The 19993-nt window shown below is 40.3% G+C and overlaps 1 protein-coding gene across 6 annotated transcripts in view; it reads left to right on the top strand.

Annotated features, from left to right (window-relative positions):
• Nucleotides 1-18945, top strand: part of PLS1 (plastin 1) — a 38208-nt gene extending 19263 nt beyond the window's left edge. For 5 of the 6 annotated variants that reach the window (XM_068145216.1, XM_068145217.1, XM_068145215.1 and 2 more), the window contains 11 exons: nt 91-256; nt 354-496; nt 1877-1972; nt 4194-4389; nt 6077-6097; nt 9451-9529; nt 11548-11662; nt 12396-12529; nt 13484-13607; nt 15480-15604; nt 17295-18945. In XM_068145216.1, the coding sequence (XP_068001317.1) occupies nt 91-256; nt 354-496; nt 1877-1972; nt 4194-4389; nt 6077-6097; nt 9451-9529; nt 11548-11662; nt 12396-12529; nt 13484-13607; nt 15480-15604; nt 17295-17430 (1335 nt within the window). In that variant the 3' untranslated portion in view covers nt 17431-18945. The remainder of the gene's footprint in view (nt 1-90; nt 257-353; nt 497-1876; nt 1973-4193; nt 4390-6076; nt 6098-9450; nt 9530-11547; nt 11663-12395; nt 12530-13483; nt 13608-15479; nt 15605-17294) is intronic. The other variant, XM_068145219.1, reaches the window with a different exon arrangement.
• The last annotated feature ends 1048 nt before the right edge of the window (nt 18946-19993 follow it).

Below are 19993 nucleotides of genomic sequence, written 5' to 3'. Positions count from 1 at the left end.
CTTACCAAATCTGAATCTTAAATAATCTAATATGAACAAATTTCATGAGAATTGCAACCTCATAAACTTGTTAAACTCTATTTCAAATAGGAAAACCTAAACCTGGCTCTGAACTCAGCATCTGCTATTGGCTGTACTGTTGTCAATATTGGATCACAAGATTTGAAAGAAGGAAAACCACACTTGGTACTGGGACTCTTGTGGCAGATCATTAAAGTTGGTCTCTTTGCTGATATTGAGATCTCCAGAAATGAAGGTGAGAGTAACACACCAGGTATAGCAATGCTGGCAGTTTGGAGTTAACCGAGACCACAACAGCAATCATTTCAGCTTGCTTTCAAACTTGCTTTTAGCTCTTATTGCCTTGCTAAATGAAAGGGAAGAGCTAGATCAGTTAATGAAGCTTTCCCCAGAAGAGCTCTTGCTACGTTGGGTGAACTACCACATGGCCAATGCAGGGTGGCTGAAAATCAGTAACTTCAGCCAAGACATTAAGGTATGTAGCTATCAGTGTGATAATTGGATGTGATGGTATTTAAGCACACTCTGCATAGAAACAAATGTGTCATACCCAAAGTATTTAGAAAAATAGTAGCCTTCTGCTTTTTCTAGCTGTAGATTCATCCTGTATTTCTCAACACTGAAAGCATCCTTTTGATGTATCCTGTTCAGCATCCCAGCAAAGTGAGCATTGCTGACAAGCTTATATCCAGGGAAGTTCTAACAGTCTAAGATTGGTGTTTGAGTTATTTAGAACAATTTGCACTACCTTTTTCATGTCCATCCTTCCCTGCTCCTGGGTCTGCCTAAAGCCATCCTTTCTTATGTTTTTAAAAATAAATGGTGCATGATATTAAATGACTTTAAATTTGCTAATGGTGATTGCCCTTGGTACCTAGCATTCTACAGAAGAGTAGGAAATGTCCTGAGGCAAGGACAGCTATTCAGAGGGCTGTCTGGAGTAGTTACTAGTCCTTGATGCAAGGGGAGAACAGTACCCCCTCAATCCCTGTGCTTGCTGGTGTGCCAGTTTACTGAAGGCATGTTGGTTCCTTGGGGTGGTGGCAGATCTGCATCATTTTTCTCTTCTTCAGCCTTTCTGCAGAGGGCATGCAGAGAGTACTGTAGTATGTCCAGCTGAAGAGAGGAAAAAAAAACCTAAATGGAAAGGAGGAAGATTCCTGAGGGTGATAAGTCCTCTTTTCACTGAAGAAAACCATACCACTAATTGCTAGTTAAATATTTTCAAATGCCACCAAGAAGGTTGTTATTAAAGCAAGCATTTTAACTAGCAAGCAGTTTTATATGAAAACTACTATGGTAAAAATATTATGAGCTATTTAAGAGAAGTGTTAAACCCAAAAAACCTGCTAGCTTTACATTATTTTCCTTGTGAGGGGAAAAAGCCAGAAGCATACTGAAAACTGCATCAAATAAATACAATTCCAGTGAACCTATAGTGACACAAGACCAAATTTGCTCTCCATTTTGGACTCCAATTACCTTGTCAATTAAGAAAGAAATGTTTATAAAACAGACTATTTTAAAAGGACAGATAAGGAGTGCCAACACTGAAACAAAACTCCATATTGTTGAGGGGGTTTTGTGATTATTTTATATACATTTACCTTAAGTATCTTAATTACAGCTGTCTAGTTCGTATCCAGCAGAATAAATTCAACAAATGTTGTCCAGAATAATTAGCAGATATTCCATCTGGCTACATAAGCTCTGTGTGAAATAGGATAGTATGACCTCACCCATTATTAACTGAAATTAGGGTGCTATAGTTTTGGCAGAAAAGGGCTATGAAAGTCTACATGAATGCTTTTTAAATTAGTCTAAATTTTTTTTTAATATAACCTTCTTGGTTTAGGATTCAAGAGTATATTACCATCTGTTGAATCAGATTGCACCCAAAGGAGATGACCTTGATCAGTCACCCATCAAAATTGACTTTTCAGGATTTCACGTAAGTATCCAGAAATAAAACCAGACTGGAATCACCTGAGACTTCTATCTATGTACCAAACATCCTGGTTACAAGGCTCTTCCTGAATCCTCTTTTGTTTGGCAAAGCACACAGAAGCTCAGTCAGATTTCTCCATCTCACAAATACTCAGATGGGGAGAAACTTGAGTGAAGATCCAGTGTGTTACAGAAACAGGATAATGTATCCTGCAGTCTGTATTTTGGAGCTATGCTTGACTTGGGGTAGTGTCTGACTGCTTTTTATTACATCATCTTGCTCAGCTCTGCTCTTCCAGAATTCAGACAAGGAAAAGGAGTTGACTTCACAAACCCTGTGAACCATCACAGTATCACTTAGGTTGGAAAGGACCTCGAGGATCATCGAGTCCAACCTATCAACACAGACCCCATGACTAGACCATGGCACCAAGTGCCACGTCCAATCTCCCCTTGAACGCCTCCAGGGTCGATGACTCAACCACCTCCCTGGGCAGCCCATTCCAATGACGAATGACTCGCTCGGTGAAGAATTTCCTCCTCACCTCGAGTCTAAACCTCCCCTGGCACAGCTTGAGACTGTGTCCCCTTGTTCTGGTGCTGGTTGCCTGGAAGAAGAGGCCAACCCCTTCGTGGCTACAACCACCTTTCAGGTAGTTGTAGAGGGCAATGAGGTCACCCCTGAGCCTCCTTTTCTCCAGGCTAAACAATCCCAGCTCCCTCAGCCTCTCCTCATAGGGCTTGTCCTCAAACCAAGTAACCTGTGAGCCCTTCTAATAATCAACAGAAGAGCTTTAAGGGATAGTGGGTCTAAAACCAGCCTGCCATCTTTAAAATACCATCATTAGAGGTATTTAAAAGATGCATGGATGTGGTGGTGCATGGTGCTGAATGGTTTAGTGGTAGTAGCTTAGCAGTAGTGGTGGGATTGTAAGCTCAAGGTGAGCAGTTGGGACTTAAAGAGACTCAAAGGTCTCTTCAAACCTCATCAGTTATGCGATTCCATAATGCTTTTTGGAAGGATTATTTCAAGAATGCATTTGATACAAAAATGACCTGAATGCTTGAGAATATGGGTAGCTACTTATCAATCAGAATCCTAAATAGAATTTTGTTATTCATGATAACGAAAACCCACATGGAAAATTACATGTGATTAAATCAAGTTCTTTCAAAGTTCTTCATGAGGAGAGCTCTGTTTGTTGGGTTTTTTTTGAGTAAGAAAGGACAGTAGTTAAATTTTTTCACGTGATTTCCTGCAGTGCATATGATCATGCTCTATAATGTGTAATAAATCAGGTTTAATAACACATAACAACTTGTTCTGCAGCAAATTTCTGGTTGAGCATACCAACACTGAATTATTCTGTAACACAATTCTAACAGCAATTAAATTACAAAATCATTTCTGTACAAGTAGTAACTCTTAGCATTATGAAGATTTTGAGGGAGAAAGTGTATGCTACATAATTTTGATCACTGTTTTATTCTATGTAGAGTAATAATAACAGTGAATAAGTGAAACAACACATAGGTTATCAATTTAAGACTATTCAGAGGCAAAAGTGTTACAGGGAGAGCAAGGTAGTGGATTGTCCCCTTCTGAAACATTCAAACTCTCACTGAGTGTTTTGGGCATCATCTTTAATTACCATGCTTGAGAAGATCAGTTTCAAGCAGCAATGGAGAACCTTTTGCACATGCCACAGAATCTGCAGCGTGAGAATCAGTAGCCTGGAAACAGCAATGTAACCAGCACACCTTTGGGTGCTGCTGCTGCTGGGCACTGTGATTCACGGGGAATACTCTGCAGGTAGTTGCAGAAGCAATGGACAGGTTTGGGTTGGGTATTAGGAACAATTTCTTTCCTAAAAGAGTGGTCAGGCATTGGCTGCCCAGAGAGGTGGTGGAGTCCCAGTCCTTGGAGGCGTTCAAGAAATGTTGTGGACATGGCACTTGGGGATGTGGTTTAGTGGCCATGGTGGTCTTGGGTTGATGGTTGGACTCAATGATCTCAGAAGTCTTTTCCAACTGAAACAATTCTATAATTCTATGACAGAAAAAATGTGGAAGAGATTGTGAAGAAGGCAATTGTTCTAGGCTCCAGGGCATTGAGGGAATGAGGGAAGACATGGGTGATTTAAAAATTGACTGGAGATTTTTTGGGTAAAGAATGGAAACATGCTCATATTCATTGCAAACTCTTTGGTTTTTTTGTCTTTTAGGATAAAAATGACTTGAGGAGGGCTGAACAAATGCTCCAACAGGCAGATAAATTGAATTGCAGACAATTTGTAACTCCAGCTGATGTGGTTGCAGGCAACCCTAAACTCAATTTGGCTTTTGTTGCAAACCTCTTTAACACATATCCAGCCCTACACAAGCCTGATAATTCATCTTACGATCTCAGTTTATTAGAAGGTATTCAACTTACTAAACATACTGGAGCAAGAATATTAGTGATTTGTATTTAAGTATGCCTTCTAGTTGTAATATAGGATGCCTGTGTGATGGTGCTAGTGTTAACACCAGCATAGAGAGCTTTCTTACTAGCTTTCAGTATAAGCTTTAGTAGATGTCCTTGTTACTGTGTTACTCGCTTGTGCTAGTTTAACCAAAGGCTCTTCCTGAACAACCTTCTATCATTTATCTGCAAGAGCAGTAACTGTCCTCTTACTCTCTTTCCAGTTTCCTGTATTTCTTTCCATACTATTTATATTTTAGCTGATGCAAAACTGCTGGCTTTCCCTAATTTGCAGTGCTGTACCATGCAACTGTAATAGTATTTTCCAGTATCTTTCACATATTGTGTTTATACATATATAAGTGTATATGTTTGTGTATATCAGTTTGCCTTTTAAAATGAGAAACAAACAAAAAGGCTTCTGTATCAACAACCTGTATTAATCTATTGCATCAGCAGCCTCTATAGATCCTAGCACATCAGCAGGTTTGGACTTTTAACCATCCAGTTCAGATTCCTAATGCTAGAGATAAAGGGATGATTGGTAGCAATCTTTGGCTATTACCCTTCCTCTGGACCAGCTAAATCTAGGATCATTAAATGGCTCCTGCCAGTGTATTTCACAGTTGTTCACTGATCTCAAAGGAATGGTGAGAATCAGGGGTGCTGCACTCGGGAGAATCATCAGCAATGTTCACACATTCCTCTGCACTGCCTACTCCTGCCTTCCTCTTATTGTTCCTATCAGGTTTCCTTTCCATCTAGGTGAGTCCATCTTCCTTTGCTCCTCTTTTTTTTCATAATTTGTCTGCTCTGCTACATCCCTGTGTCACAAATCTTGTATCCCTCAGACCACTCCTGTTTCAGGCTTCCTGCTCTTCTAAGTTTCAGCTGGGTAGAGGTATAGGAGCACAGGTGGTAGTCTGCTTTTCAGCTGTGATATCCCTAGTCACTGCAGTCCCTGCTGACCAGGACAAATGATTGGAGGAAAGACCTGCTCTTCCTCTGCTGAAATTTGTTGAGAAATACAAAACCAGGAGCTGTGTGGAGATGGAATATGTTCAGATTAGCATCTCTGTTCTGAACATAAAGTTGCAGGTCTCAGTTAAAATACTGAAAACTTGGTCAAATTTAGAAGAGTTTTCATTGGCATGGCCAAAAAACCCATCTGAACTAGTTTCTGAACTTTGCAAAAATATTTAGGTGAGATCAGGGTGTCAGCTAAAACAGTTTGTGAAAAGTTACAGTCACCTGAATGCTGGATTATGATTTGGTAAGAATAAACACTGGCCAAATGTAACTTACTGTTTATGTTTTAGCGATGAATAATTCATCATGAAAATGTTACCTGTTCATAGGCAACTAGATGACACATTGTTGAACTCATGTAACTCCTGTGGTGTCAGATAGATCTCAACTTTCAAAATAGTTATCTCAGCTAAAAGTTGATGCTGTTTATATGTTTTATGATATTTTATGTGGTTTTAATTTAAAAAGAAAAAATCCTGTGTTTTTACTGATGCTTTCTCAAGGTAGTGATATAAAATATAAGACATTCGTTTCTTTATAGTTTCATCATGGACTGTCTGTTGAAATCTGACTCATAATTTATAATGCTTTCCTATTTTGCTTCATGAAATGCAGATTTGACCCCTCCTAATGTAGGTACTGTATTTAGTACTTTTCTCTACTCCTTACAATTGTTTGTTCTGCCATTGTTTACTTACTACTTTTATTTTTTCCTAGTGTTTTAATCATCTCTGTCCTTTTCTGGTTGATTTTTGCATTGTTCTTATATTTCTCCATTGCTTTAATATGCCATCATAAGTAAAAGAGAAATAAAAAAAGCCCCACTTGTCTAACATGATCCATGTAAAATGTGGGCAGGGTGTGCAGTATGTCCTTTCCCTAGGTTTAACAGGCTTTCCATCAGCTGAGGTGTAAAGCTCTAGGCATGTGTGGATGAGTAAAGCTTTCTGAAAGTCTCTGTTTTCCTCTATAAAGTCCATATTTTCAGTGACTGTTTCACCCAAAGAGTATGTTGTGGGATTGCATAAACTGATACCCACTCTGGTAGTGCTTCCCAAGTCTGGTGATGTGCACTTGTAACTTTACGTAGACTGACATAGCAAAAAGAACATTGTGTATTGTGTGGGGATAGAGCAGGGCATCCTGTCCTCAGGCAATGCATGACCTTTAACTGAGTCTTGCTGTTGTTCTGAGTAACCTCTTGCTTCTGGAGAAGGCAACAGAGTTTGGACTCTGTCACACAGAAAGCTGACATCTTGTGGGGAGAAAGAGGAGAGGCATCTGTCCACCCACATTTGCTTCAGTGTGGATGTCGTCTGCTGCTTTTGCTTAGCCCACTGGCAGCCTTCAAGGCTGTTACCTAGTCAAGCCAGCTGAACTGAGGGTACAAACTGCATCTTCAGCACTGTTGTCTTTCAGAGAGAAATGTAGGTTATTTGGAGCCCTCTGGAGTCTTGACCTCATCCCTATGGCTACTCCTCACTCAGTTCCATAGTATAATGATCTCAAAGAGAGAGATGGCAAGAAATACAAAGGATTCTACCAAATTTGCTCCTCTCTTTCTTTTGTGTAGTTCTTCTCCCTTTCAGCAGCTTTCCAATGACTTTGACTATCTGCTGCACCCCTCAGCAGAAGATATGCTCCTTTTAGGATCACAAGGTATTTTTTGAATAAAAGAACAGAGAGAAAAAAATTGGTCACTTTTCAGCCATCCAGAAAACTTAGGAACACTAATGTGTTGCATGCTAAATGGATTTGTTTAGAGTGGCATATTAAATATAGTCTTCTGGGTTTAGTTCCTGGATTCCTGCTCTCCAAAAGGGTGCTGCCCAACTTGCATGCTCATGCTCTTGCTTGGCTCCTCTGGATTCCTTTAACCACGTTAAGCACACATTTTAGAATTCTAAGGCTGAGTATCTGGGTTTGTAGCAATGCTTTTTCCAGTAAGAGGTCATTAAATCTTGTTGCTGTCTCTGCAATGGATAAGTGTTCCTAAAAGCACTTGGCAGTCATTGTTTTAGGTATTGCAAACCACCCTGAAGAGCCTAAAATCTTAAACAAAATCCCCCACAAGATAAACAAACAAATCCCTCCAAACAAACAAATAAACCACACAAAAAACCCCACCCAAACAAGGCAAAAGGGACTTGCTTCAAACACTATAACCACTCAAGTTACTCCTTGTAAACTTAATGTATCTATTGTGTCTCTTTATGGAAAAACACTGACAGTTTTAACAACTTTGTCAGAAAATCTGATTCTCTGATGCATTTTAAATTTTGTGGTGGGGGAAAAAAAATATAAACAAGAGTATAAACAAAGAGATAAAACCCAAAGCTGACTGCCTGAAGACATTGTAAAATAGTATTTTTCTTTGACTCAACATATATTTGTCAGCAACTGGTGATGTTTTTAGAACTTAATCTTTGAAACAAATACTATGACCCAAATAATGTTTCACATATGAAGCAACTAATAATTTAGGAATAAAGTATATTAAGGTAAATTTAATCTGTTTTGTAATAGCTGAAAAATGAGAGGTAAGCTGGCTGAAACAGAAGTAAAATGTGTTGTGTTGGAAAACATCAATTAATTGTGGCTCAGATTTACCAAAAAAAACCCTAATTTTAGAAATATATTTTTAAATCCAGAGCTTTTTTGTATAAAAGACAAAGAGAAGTAGATTAAAGTTATAACTTGTATCTAAACATCTATGTTGTGGTATGTGTCAAATTAATGGAAAAGATAGACTAGAGGTTTTCTTGCTGCTGTAATGATAAATACCTATTTGTGCAGTAGATTCATTTTACCAAAACACTCATTGGTCAGTAGTCAATGGAGAACTGCAGTACTAAATGCTAAATAGGCCTCATTAAACAGACTTAATACCATTATCCTCTAAGGAAGAAAGACCATGGAAAATCATACTCAGATTTTTGTTTCAGGCCTGGGAAATCTGTCCTTCTGGGTTTGGGTTTTTTTGATTGTGTTGTTTTGGGGGGAGGGAGATAAAGATTTAGTCCTCTTCAGTGTTCTTTTTATTTTCTTAACTGTGGAACAAAGTGCTGGGTTTATTCCAAGCTCATATTCAGACTAAATATTTTTTAACATGCTCTTCCTGGATTTAAGAGCAAACATCTTAGGCAGCACTGAGTCATGTGCAACAGGCCACAGGAACCTTCTTAAAATGTAGTTAATGTTGTATGTAGGCAGTTAATGTATTTGTTACTGCAAAGTAACTGTACAGAGAAAGAGCATTATTTTTAGGAACTCATAATTACCCTGGGTAAAAACAATCTTAAGTCAGGAGAGTGAAGGGTGGGTTATTTTCTACTGAAGTTTCTACATTGTTCCTAAGCAGAGTTGTTAGTTTGAACTGCAAGAGTAACAGCCTCCTCAGCACTATTAACAGCTTCACAAGTGTAACCAGTGCTGCCTTGCTGAGTCTCTAGCATTAAAAACTAAAACGGTTAATAACAAATTAATACACAGGGAGAAGTGCAACTTTAGTTTCTAGAGTTTGATACAATTGCAGTAAGTGTGTTAGTACTAACTTAATAAACCCAGGCCGTTTCAAGCAGATATAGAGATTGATGAATTTTTAGAAATACTATTAAAAAAATATGAAGGAATTATTTAATTTCCACTGATTTTGGTCTTAAGAAATTATTACACATCACTGTTTTCTACATGATAAATTCATTACCTAAAATATAACCACCAAGCTATTCCTGTATTTTGTTAAAATGTATTTACACAGAAGAATATAGTCTGATAGCACTCTCTGTAGCACCTCTGGCCTTGTGCCCACAACTGAAGGACTCTGAATTTGATGGGATTGCTTCCAGTTACTGACCAGTAGAGACCATTGTTGGGGAAAGCATGGACTCATTTTTGGGGGTGGGGGAAGGGCCATGAGAGTCATTTAGACATTACTTATTGAAGCATCTTTTCCAGTAATGAATATAGCATTCTACTTGTCACCCTAGGAGAAAGTAAGGAAGAAAGGACTTTCAGGAACTGGATGAACTCCCTGGGTGTAAGCCCTTATGTTAATCATTTATACAGGTAAGACATAAAAAACCCACCCAAACAAAACCAAAAGAGCACAAAACAAACAAAAGCACAATATTTTTTCTTCCCCAATCATGAAAAAAAGGAGGGAAGAAGAAGGGAAATAGTATTTCTACTAGAACAGTGATATCCAAGTTTCTACAAAGTGTGCTAGGAACTTCTAAACTGGTCTGTAGAACTGCATTAAGCAGTATCTGACTGAAATAAGTTCTACTCATGATCTTGGAATACTTGTAAGCTTGTAAACTTTTGATGTGCTACCCTCACTCCCTTTGCTTTGAATTACAGTTAAAAAGATAAGCTATAATTGGGGTTTATAATACAGGAGTTTTATTTTCTGTAATGAGAACTGAAATGACTGCAAACTTATTAAACCAGTAATGTAATTCTAAACTGTAGGAGGATATAGATCTGCTGAGCTGACTGGAAGAATCTATGCAGTGTGCTATTCCCTCAAAAAACAAGTCTTTTAGCATGATTTTCAGATCCTTCTGATCACCTTCACTGTCAGCAGTTGATTCAAGTCCTATCAATAAAAGATGGGATTTAGGGAGTAACTGGGAACTTCTGTTTTCATATATGCTTGCTGTTGTGTTTCATTGTTTCTGCTTTCTGCCCCCTGTAAAGTGACACCTCTAGATAGCTTCATGTGGAGAATTTCATTAAGCAAGTACCTGAAGGGGAATATTAGGAATGGAATTTATAATGGGGAAATAATACTTTTCCTAGTACTGTTTTTTCACAAGGAAGGAAAATTGTTTTTCACAGGATCACTGGTTGTTAGGGGTTGGTAGGGGCCTCTGGAGATCATCTAGTCCACACCCCCCTGCCAGAGCAGGACCATAGAATCTAGTACAGGTCAGTGTCTTGCAAGTCTCCAGGGAAGGAGACTCCACAACCTCTCTGGGGAGCCCTGTTTTGATTATTCTTTAGCAAAATACATCTGTAGGTGCAGATAAAGCAGGAGTACTTGAACATTTTGGAAAGTCCTGAGGAAACAATAGCTAGGGGAAAAAAGAAAAAAAGGAAAAGAAAACTATTTAGCTGGGTATTTTGCCTATGTCTATGCTATGAAAGCAAGTGTTAGAATTAGTGGCTATGTGTACTTCATTGAGATTTGTGAAAATAAATTATATTCAATATACAATTTTAAGTGCAGAAATCAAGCAAAGGGGTGTAGGCCAGTTTCTCAGGGGAGAATTCCTGGAAAGCTGCCTGGCAGAAAAGGATCTGAGGGTGCTGGTTGACAGCCAACTGAACATGAGCCAATGTGTGCCCAGGTGGCCTGGATCAAGAATAGTGTGACAAGCAGGAGTAGGGCAGGGATCGTGTCCCTGTACTCGGCACTGGTGAGGCTGTGCCTCAAATACTGAGTTCAGTTTTGGGACCCTCAATACAAGGAAGACATCAAGGTGCTGGAGCATGCCCACAGGATAGCAACAAACTGGTGAAGGGTCTGGCAAAGAGGTATTGTGAGGAGCACTGAGGGAGCTGGGATTGTGTAGCCTGGAGAAGAGGAGGCTGAGGGGAGGGAGACCTCATTGCTCTCTACAACTTCACTGAAAGGAGGTTGGAGTGAGGTGCGGTTGGTCTCTTCTCCCTAGTGTCAGGTGATGGTATGAGAGAAAATGACCTGAAATTGTGCCAGGGGAGATTTAGGTTGGATATTAGGGGAAATTCCTTTATTGAAAGAGTGGTCAGGCATTGGAACAGGCTGCCCAGGGAGGTGGGGAGTCACTGTCCCTGGCAGTGTTCAAGAAACATGGGTATGGCATTCTGGGACATGCTTTCATGGCCATGGTGGTCTTAGGCTGACTGCTGGATTTGATCCTGGAGGTCTTTTCCAACCTTAATGATTCTGTGATTCTCCACAGAACAACAGACATTTTTCTTTATGTGACTGAACATTTTCAGCAGTGTAATTGCATTTTGAGAGCTCTCAAGTACTTAATATTTTTGTGGTGAATCTGAGCTTTTGTACTTAACAAAAAATTGGTTTTATTCTGGTACAGTGACCTCTCTGATGCTTTAATAATCTTCCAACTGTATGACATGATTCGTGTGCCGGTTGACTGGAACCACATCAACAAACCTCCTTATCCACTACTGGGTGGCAATATGAAAAAGGTTGGTAGCTACTCTGTGCTAGAGCACAGTTTCGTAAGTAAGTTTCAGGCCTGACATTCAGCTACTGTTGCCTGATGCTGTTCTATTGTGAGGTGTTTCTTCACAGAGCAGGTTTATGTGCTGCCAGGAGAATTTGTGTGAGTTTTGCAGAATCCAAACCTTCAGTTAGTTTTGTGATCATTATGCAGCCAGAAATGTAGAGGGAAAATAAATCCATCAATTTAAGAAGAAGGTTTCAATATTCGGTATTGGTGAGACACTGGAACAAACTGCCCAGGGAGGCTGTGGATGCCCCCTCCCTGAAGGTGTTCAAGGCCAGATTGGACAGGACCTTGAGCAACCTGGTCTAGTGGCAGGTGTCCCTGCACATGGCAGGGAGGTTGGAATTGGATGATCTTTAAGGTCCCTTCCAACCCAAACCATTCTATGATTCTATTTTTCTGAATTCAGTTTTGATGTAAATACAGTTCCCTGACTTTGGTGGAAGTGAACTTACTTTTTTTTCTATGCTTGAGAAAACCATTGTTGGCATCTTTGCATACTTGCATTTATAGTAAAAGCTGTCTCATCATAAACAGGATGTAGAAAAGCTGGAAATCTTGCTCTAGCTCCAGATTGCCCCATGGGTTACAGTAAGCCAAAGTAATTCAAAGTACACAGAGATTATAGGTCTGTGTTATAGAAATACTAAGGTGCTTTCATCATTTGTGTACACCACTGGTATTTTTTTTAGATTGAGAATTGCAATTATGCAGTGGAACTTGGAAAAACAAAAGCCAGATTCTCACTGGTTGGTATTGCTGGACATGACCTAAATGAGGGTAATCCAACTCTGACGTTGGCTTTGATATGGCAGCTGATGAGAAGGTAAGTTAGGCACAGTATGTGGTAGATATAGTTTCATAGTTTCATTCAGGGTTGGAAGGGACCATAAGGATCATCTAGTTCCAACCCCCCTGCCATGGGCAGGGACACCCCACACTAGATCAGGCTGGACAGAGCCTCATCCAGCCTGGGCTTAAAACACCTCCGGGGACGGGGCCTCGACCACCTCCCTGGACAACCCATTCCAGGGTCTCACCACTCTCATGGTGAAGAACCTCCTCCTCACATCTAGCCTGAATCTCCCCACCTCCAGCTTCATTCCATTCCCCCTAGTCCTATCACTACCTGAGATCCTGCATATATATATATGCATATATGTCTCTGTGCACCTATGAATATGTGTCTTGTATATCAAGGCAAATCAAAGATAAGTACAGAGTAATTGAAAATTTAAAAAGGAAGATAAATAAAGGTAATGTGTGCCAGAGAAGTCAAAATGGGAAGACATTTTTAGGCCATCACAGTGATATTAATGTAAACATCATAATATGAGAATCTTGCTAGCAGAAAAAAAATATTACACATTTATTTAATTAAATAGTATTGTATTCCAAGTATTTTCCACAAAGTTAACTTTCTTACATCTACTCCAAAACAGTCAATGCTGTTTTGTTTCTCAGATTGTTGTGATCCAGTGTTCAAAGGGACTTGGATGTGAGGAGCCATTTAAGCTTATAAAGAAAAAATAGTTATGATGTGCTGAGTGAAATATATGAAGAAGATGTAGCAGTGAATATTAAGAGTTTTAAGATGTTATTTTATTCCTGAAAGGAACGAAGAAGTGATTTAAAGTACTGAGCAGTTTTTAAGGTACCTTATGAAGGTACTTAGCCTTGGTACTGTGCTGGAAATACTTTCCTTTTGCTTGTACCTTTGTGCTCTCAAAGTCGAGTTCAACCATTCCCTTTAATTCAGACTTTTGCTTTCTGTCTACAGGTACACTTTGAATGTATTATCAGACCTTGGAGAAGGGGAAAAAGTAAATGATGAAATTATTATGAAGTGGGTGAATCAGTCACTTGCAAAAGCAAATAAGAAAACTTCAATTACAAGTTTCAGGGTAATCAAATTAATTTACTTCTTTCCAAATATAATCAGGTCTGGGATTTGTAACCTGATCTAGTGATAATTTGGCTTTTATCAGTGGCTCTCCCATCAGCTAGCATAACTGCTAGCTCTGACAGTCTGTGAAATTTACAAGCCTAATTTATTAATAAGAAACAAAAAGAAAATTGCTGCTGTAGGATTCAAACCAAACCAAACCTCAACAACAAAAACTGGCTAAACTGTCATAGGGGCTTCTGTCTGAAGTTGCCAGTGTTTGGGCACAGCATGTATCTTCCAGATTTTTGACACAGTACTCTCATGCTTGTCCAGCTTGAAAAACTAATTTGGAAATACTGGGGGGGTGTGGGGGGTGTGTGTGGTTCACAAAAGGAAAATGAAACTCTTTTCATAAAGAAGAAAAGAGATGGGTCATTGTCCCAGGAGGCTCCCTTCTGAAGTGAACAGAAGGCCTGATATGCAGACTGGACCCATTTCTTAGGGGAGTCTGCTGTCTCCCAAGGATGACAGTTAAAGATTTGAAAAGAAAGCTGGAACAACCCTCAGATTTTTCAAGCAGGCAGTGGTGATGTTGCAACAAGAAGTCTGAGGGCAATCAGGAGAGACTTCAGGGCCTTGAGATTACTGGTTCAGGGTTCAGGAGCAGTAGCCTGTCCTTCCAGTTGCAGGGAAGGGTGAGTAAAGAAACAGTAAGAGCCAGCAGATCAATGCCTGGCTCTAAACCTGGTGTCACCAGCAGAAATCCAGGGGTTTTGATCGTGGTCAGTTTACATGACACCAGGCCTGCTGGCAACAGACATGTTATGCCTGTTACAAAGGGGGACCAGGATCTTTTCCACAGGAGCTATCAGGACTCATTGAAAGAGCTTTAAAGTAGCTTGGAGGGGTGTAGGGGATAAAACCAGCTTTGCTGGAAATAAGCCTGGGGAGGGCAAGCCAATGTTTGAGGGATGGTGTGCTAAGTGAGGTCCTTCAATCAGCTGTCTTGGTGGAGGCAGAAGATGAAGATCCTTGTGGTAGCAAAGAAGAAAGGGGTATTGACATGTTAGAAACCACAGAAGTGCCTGAAGATGGTCTTTAGGGCTTCTTCCCCCCCAAAAGGTGGTGAGATCAGTAACATGCACCCCATGTCTTCAAGCAGATACATGTTGCTGTTTCTAAATGTATCATTGATGTGTTGGCTGTATGGAACTTCACTGAATTAGAAATCAGTAGTTCCAACCTGCTGGCCAAGGCAGACATGTCATGTAGCTTTTGTGCTGAGCCCCTACAAGAACAGAGCCAGCCTCACTGGCACTGGCTGCTGACTGTTGGTTTGACATCCATCATCAGCTGTTTATGTGCCTTAACAGTTGGGAGGGAAAAATAATTACAGCCATTAACAGTTTTTTTAAGAACTGAAGAAAGCATGTGTCCATATTTTAAATGCAAAACACAGACTGCTTGTGCCAGCTCAGAATCCCAGCTGAGATAAAAAGCTATAAACTACTGCACAAAATAGTTCCATTACAAGAAAAGAAGAAGAAAAGTAGCTGGGGAATGTAAATACTTTGTTGTTGTCATGAAAGTTTGGTCCATGGGCTTCTTTCAGAGTTCCCTTCATTCCTGAGGGAAAGGGGGAAGTTTCTTCCCTTAAATAGATTTAAACCATTTATCTAATAATATCAACACTGTGTGTGAGCCTTATCATTTTGATTGTGGAAAAGAACAGTATAGACCTCCTAAAGGAGGGGAAAAAACCTTTCATGCAATAAAGTAACCAAACTTTGAGTAAGTATGTGAGATTTGCTGAAGGCCTTTTTGCATTGTGAAGATGGAATAATCAAAGCAAACTACTTATGCTAATCTTTGGTGTCTTTTCTTTTAGGACAAATCAATTAGCACGAGTTTACCTGTACTAGATTTGATAGATGCCATTGCACCAAAAGCAGTTCGTCCAGAAATGGTCAAGAGAGAAGATCTTTCTTATGAAGATAAATTGAATAACGCTAAGTAAGTCTAAAATGCTGCTTTGTGTTTCTCTAAAGTGCAGGAAGGTAAAAGAAAACATACCCCACCCCACTGCCCTGAAGAGCAAGAATGGTGAGTTAGTATCAACAGATGAGGAGAAGGCTGAGGTCCTCAGCAACTTTTTTCCTCGGTCTTTACTGGCAACCTCTCTCCCAACACCTCCCGAGTTAAAAAATTCACAAGGTGGCTGGCTTTCTATGACAGAGCAACTGCATCGGTGGACAAGGGACAATGTCATCTGTCTGGACTTCTGCCAGGCCTTTGACACAGTCCCCCACAACATCCTACTCACCAAAATGGAGAGATAGGGATTTGATCAGTGGACTGTTCAGTGGATAAGGAATTGGCTGGGTGGTCACATCCAGAGGGCAGTGGTCAATGGCCCAAAGTCCAGATGGAGAGCAGTGACAATTGCTGTCCCTCAGGGGTCTGTACTGGGACCTGTACTGTTTAATATTTTTATCAGTGCTATAGACAGTGGAATTGAGTGCATCAGCAGCAAGTTTGCAGGTGACACCAAGCTGAATGGTGCTGTTGAGATGCCAGAGGGACAGGATGTCATCCAAAGGGACCTGGACAGGCTGAAGAGGTGGGCCCAGGTGAACCTCATGAGGTTCAACAAGACCAAATGTAGGGTCCTACACCTGGGTCAGAACAATGCTATCAATACAAGCTGGGGGAGGAGGTGACAGAAAACAGCCCTGAGGGAAAGGACTTGGGGATGCTGATGGATGAGAGGCCGAGAGAGACATGAGCAGACAAAGTGTGCTTGCAGCTCACAAGGCCAATCACATCCAAAGACCATTTTCTTTCTAGTTAGGAGATGAAGGAGATGGGGGTTGGTCTCTTCATCCTACTATCAGGTGACCGAACAAGAGGAAATGGCCTGAAATTGTGCCAGGGGAGGTTTAGATTGGATATTAGGAAAAATTTCTTTGCTGCAAGAAAGGTCAGGCATTGGAACAGGCCTCCCAAGAATGTGGTGGAGTCACTGTCCCTGGAGGTGTTCAAGAAATGTGTGGACGTGGTCTGTTGTGACATAGTTTAATGGCAGTCTTAAGTTGATGGTTGGACTTGGATGATCTTAGAGGTCTTTTCCAATTGAAACAATTCTCTGATTTTATGATTTACTGGTGTTGGTTTTGTTTGTTTAACAGATTTCACTCATTAATTTGTTGCAAGTAGTATATATAATAAAATCTAATATTATGGAGATACTTTTCTAGCATATTTCAAATATTTATAAGAAGAGGATGGAGCCTCCCTTTTACAAGGTGTGCTATGGAAAAGACATGGGGTGATAGGTACAAGTTACTCCTGGGAAGATTCCCACTGGACTCCAGAAGAAAATGTTTCCCCATGAGAACAGTCAGATATTGGAATAATCTCCCAGGGGAAATAGTGGATTCCCCTCCACTGGGCAGTTTTAAGACTCAGCTTGACAGCAGGCTGGGCCATCGCATTTCAACTAGATTATTGCCTAGAAAGGTTGGACCAGATGATCCTTGGGGTCCCTCCCAACAGGCCATTCTGTGGTGCTTTCCTCACAGTAATGTCCATTTTCTCAGTGTTGAGTACAGCCTGAAGAGGCCTATCCTGCTGTTACAATCCATTGCTGTGTATCTTGGCAAGGAAGATAAATCACACCACTTATTTTCTCTTGTTTTCCAAGATACGCCATTTCAGTTGCTCGGAAGATCGGTGCTCGTATATATGCTCTCCCAGATGATCTGGTTGAAGTGAAGCCAAAAATGGTGATGACGGTGTTTGCGTGTTTGATGGGAAGAGGACTGAACAAAATCAAGTAATGAAAACATGGAATAGAACTTTCTGCCATGTTAAGCACAGTGAATGCCTCACCGTTTACAGAGATCTGAAGCTGAGTATGTGACAATTTGTATGCACACAAGCACTCATTGTAAACACTATTAGAAGGTATTTGTTAGTGAAACTTTTATTCAGTTTCAGAACACATTGAACACTTATGGATGATCCTGTTTTCAGAATGTGTTAATTACCAAATTACCATCACAGGTTTGCATTGTTTTAAAAAAACAAAAAAACCCCACCCACAGCATATTAATCAAGCTTCATTTATAGTAGTTTGTGTAGGATTGTGAGAATCTGCATCATTTACATGTGTTATTTCAAGACCTATTGTGAAACACTGTTTGATTCCTGTGGGTGTCATTTACATATCTTCATCCAAGTCTCAAGGTGCATTCCAATCCTGTTGCATTACTCCTAACTGCACAGAAGGTATTGTCTTTGCCTTACTCTTAGAGAGCTTTACTCTGTTGAAGTCAGGAAGTCACATGACTGCTTTCAGTGGGAGCAGGTGAAGGCCTATGGGAATGTCTGGGAACTAATGAATATTGGTAAAGCTGGTGAAACTTTTTTGTGAGAATAATCTTTAAGTAATACAGTAGCTTTGTTCTGTTACTGAGCAGAAACTTTGCTGTTTTCTCTTAAGATACAGACTGTAAAATAGTAACTGGAAAGATAACTATGTCATTATTAGGTCTGCATATGCACTAACTTTTGCATCTGGACTAAGCATCTTATTTCCTTCCCCCTCCCCCCCATTTTTTCCATAAAATACTGTATAAGAAAACAGTAAAGAGCTGACTAGTCCAGTTTGGGGTTTCACATTAACACACTGCATTTCCTGGTAGATTACTCTTTTGGTTTTCCTAAAGTGTATATTGTGTGCAGAGATTTTGTCTAGAAAGATTGGATGAGTTCATAAATCTTTTATTAACGTTGAAGTATTTATACTCCTTCCTCTGCAACTGTACATTTTCATCAAAGGGTGTGGAGCTGGATTTTTATTCACGTTCTTAACAGAAGCCAAGCACAAAGAAAGGAAATTAAATGAAAGCAAAAGTGTATTTTTGGTTGGTTGGTTTCTTTAAGTATGAAGCTGCTACTTTCTCAGCTTTTAACACAGCCCTAAGTGTGGCAAAACCCAAGAATCACAGCTGACCTAAGCTTTACACCTTCAGTACCTCACACAACATATTAATAGAAGGAAGATGCATCTATTTAGTTTGTGACAGAAAGGGATAGTGGGAATGGGGAGAATTAAGAGCTGGGAGACCCTTTTCTCTATTTACTGGATTGTGCTTTCTGGAGAGAACACTCCCTTAGGGCTCTGATTTCCAGATGCTTGTTAAACTGTCTTGTACTCACTTTGCAGTGAATGTTTCTAGAAACTCTTTTTTTTTTTCCCTTTCCATATTAAAATTGTATGCCACTTTGTCCTTACATTTCAAAGACATTTATGTCACATAAGCTACCCAACACAAATTTTTAGCGCCTTACTCTAGTGTGATATACAGTAACATGATGAGACTTACTTCCTTTGTGTGTGCATTTGCCGCATGTAGAGGCACAGAACCAGAGCTGTGAGCTATACTAACTTCAGCTAAGGAGTAAGGATTAACATATGATGAAAGTCTGCCTCACTCAGAAAAATCATGTGGTTAACACTTGCATTCTTTGAAATGAACATTCTGAGAAGAAAATACAGACATGCAATCAGGAGTTGGATGGTGGAGATGTGCTGTGGTCTGTGTTCCTGAGGCCTCACAGTGTGGTAAGATCATAGAACCATAGAATTGTTTCAGTGGGAAGAGACCTCCAAAGTCATTGAGTCCAACCTTCAACCTCAGACCACTGTGGCCACTGACTCATGTCCTAAAGTGCCATGTTCACAGGTTTCTTGAAGACCTCTAGGACAGTGACTCCACTGCCTCTGTGGGTAGCCTGTTCCAACACATGATCCTCTTCAGTAATGATATATCTTAATATCCAACCTAAAACTCACCTGGCACAATTTCTGGTCATTTTCTCTCATCCTATCACCTGATACTAGGGAGAAGCGACCAACCCCTACCTCACTCCAGCTGCCTTTCAGTGAAGTTGTAGAGAGCAACGAGGTCTCCCTCCCCTCAGCCTCCTCTTCTCCAGTCTAAACAACCCACTTCCTTCAGCTGCTCCTCATAAGTCTTCTCTAGGACCCTTCACCAGCTTTGTTGCCCTTCTCTGGGTACCAGCTCTAGCACCTCCATGTCTTTCTTGTAGTGAGGGCCCCAAAACTGAACCTAGCATATGAGATGCAGCCTCACCAGTGCTGCGTACAGGGGAATGCCTTCCCTCCTTCTGTTGGCCACAGTATTCATGATCCAGACCAGGATGCTGTTGGCCTTCACCACCTGAGCACACCTTGGCTCATATTCAGCTGGCTGTCAACCAGCACACTCAGGTCCTTTTCTGCCAGGCAGCTTTCCAGCCACTCTGTCCAAACTCTGGAGCCTTCATGGGGTTGTTGTGAAGCAAGTCCAGCACTTACCACTTGGCCTTATTAAA

This window comes from Melanerpes formicivorus, unplaced genomic scaffold (genome assembly GCF_026170545.1).
Source record: "Melanerpes formicivorus ecotype bairdi unplaced genomic scaffold, bMelFor1.0.p_v2 SCAF_12, whole genome shotgun sequence".
Lineage (NCBI taxonomy): Eukaryota > Metazoa > Chordata > Aves > Piciformes > Picidae > Melanerpes > Melanerpes formicivorus.
Note: the sequence above shows the minus strand (reverse complement) of the source record. Positions and strands in the feature narration are given on the sequence as shown.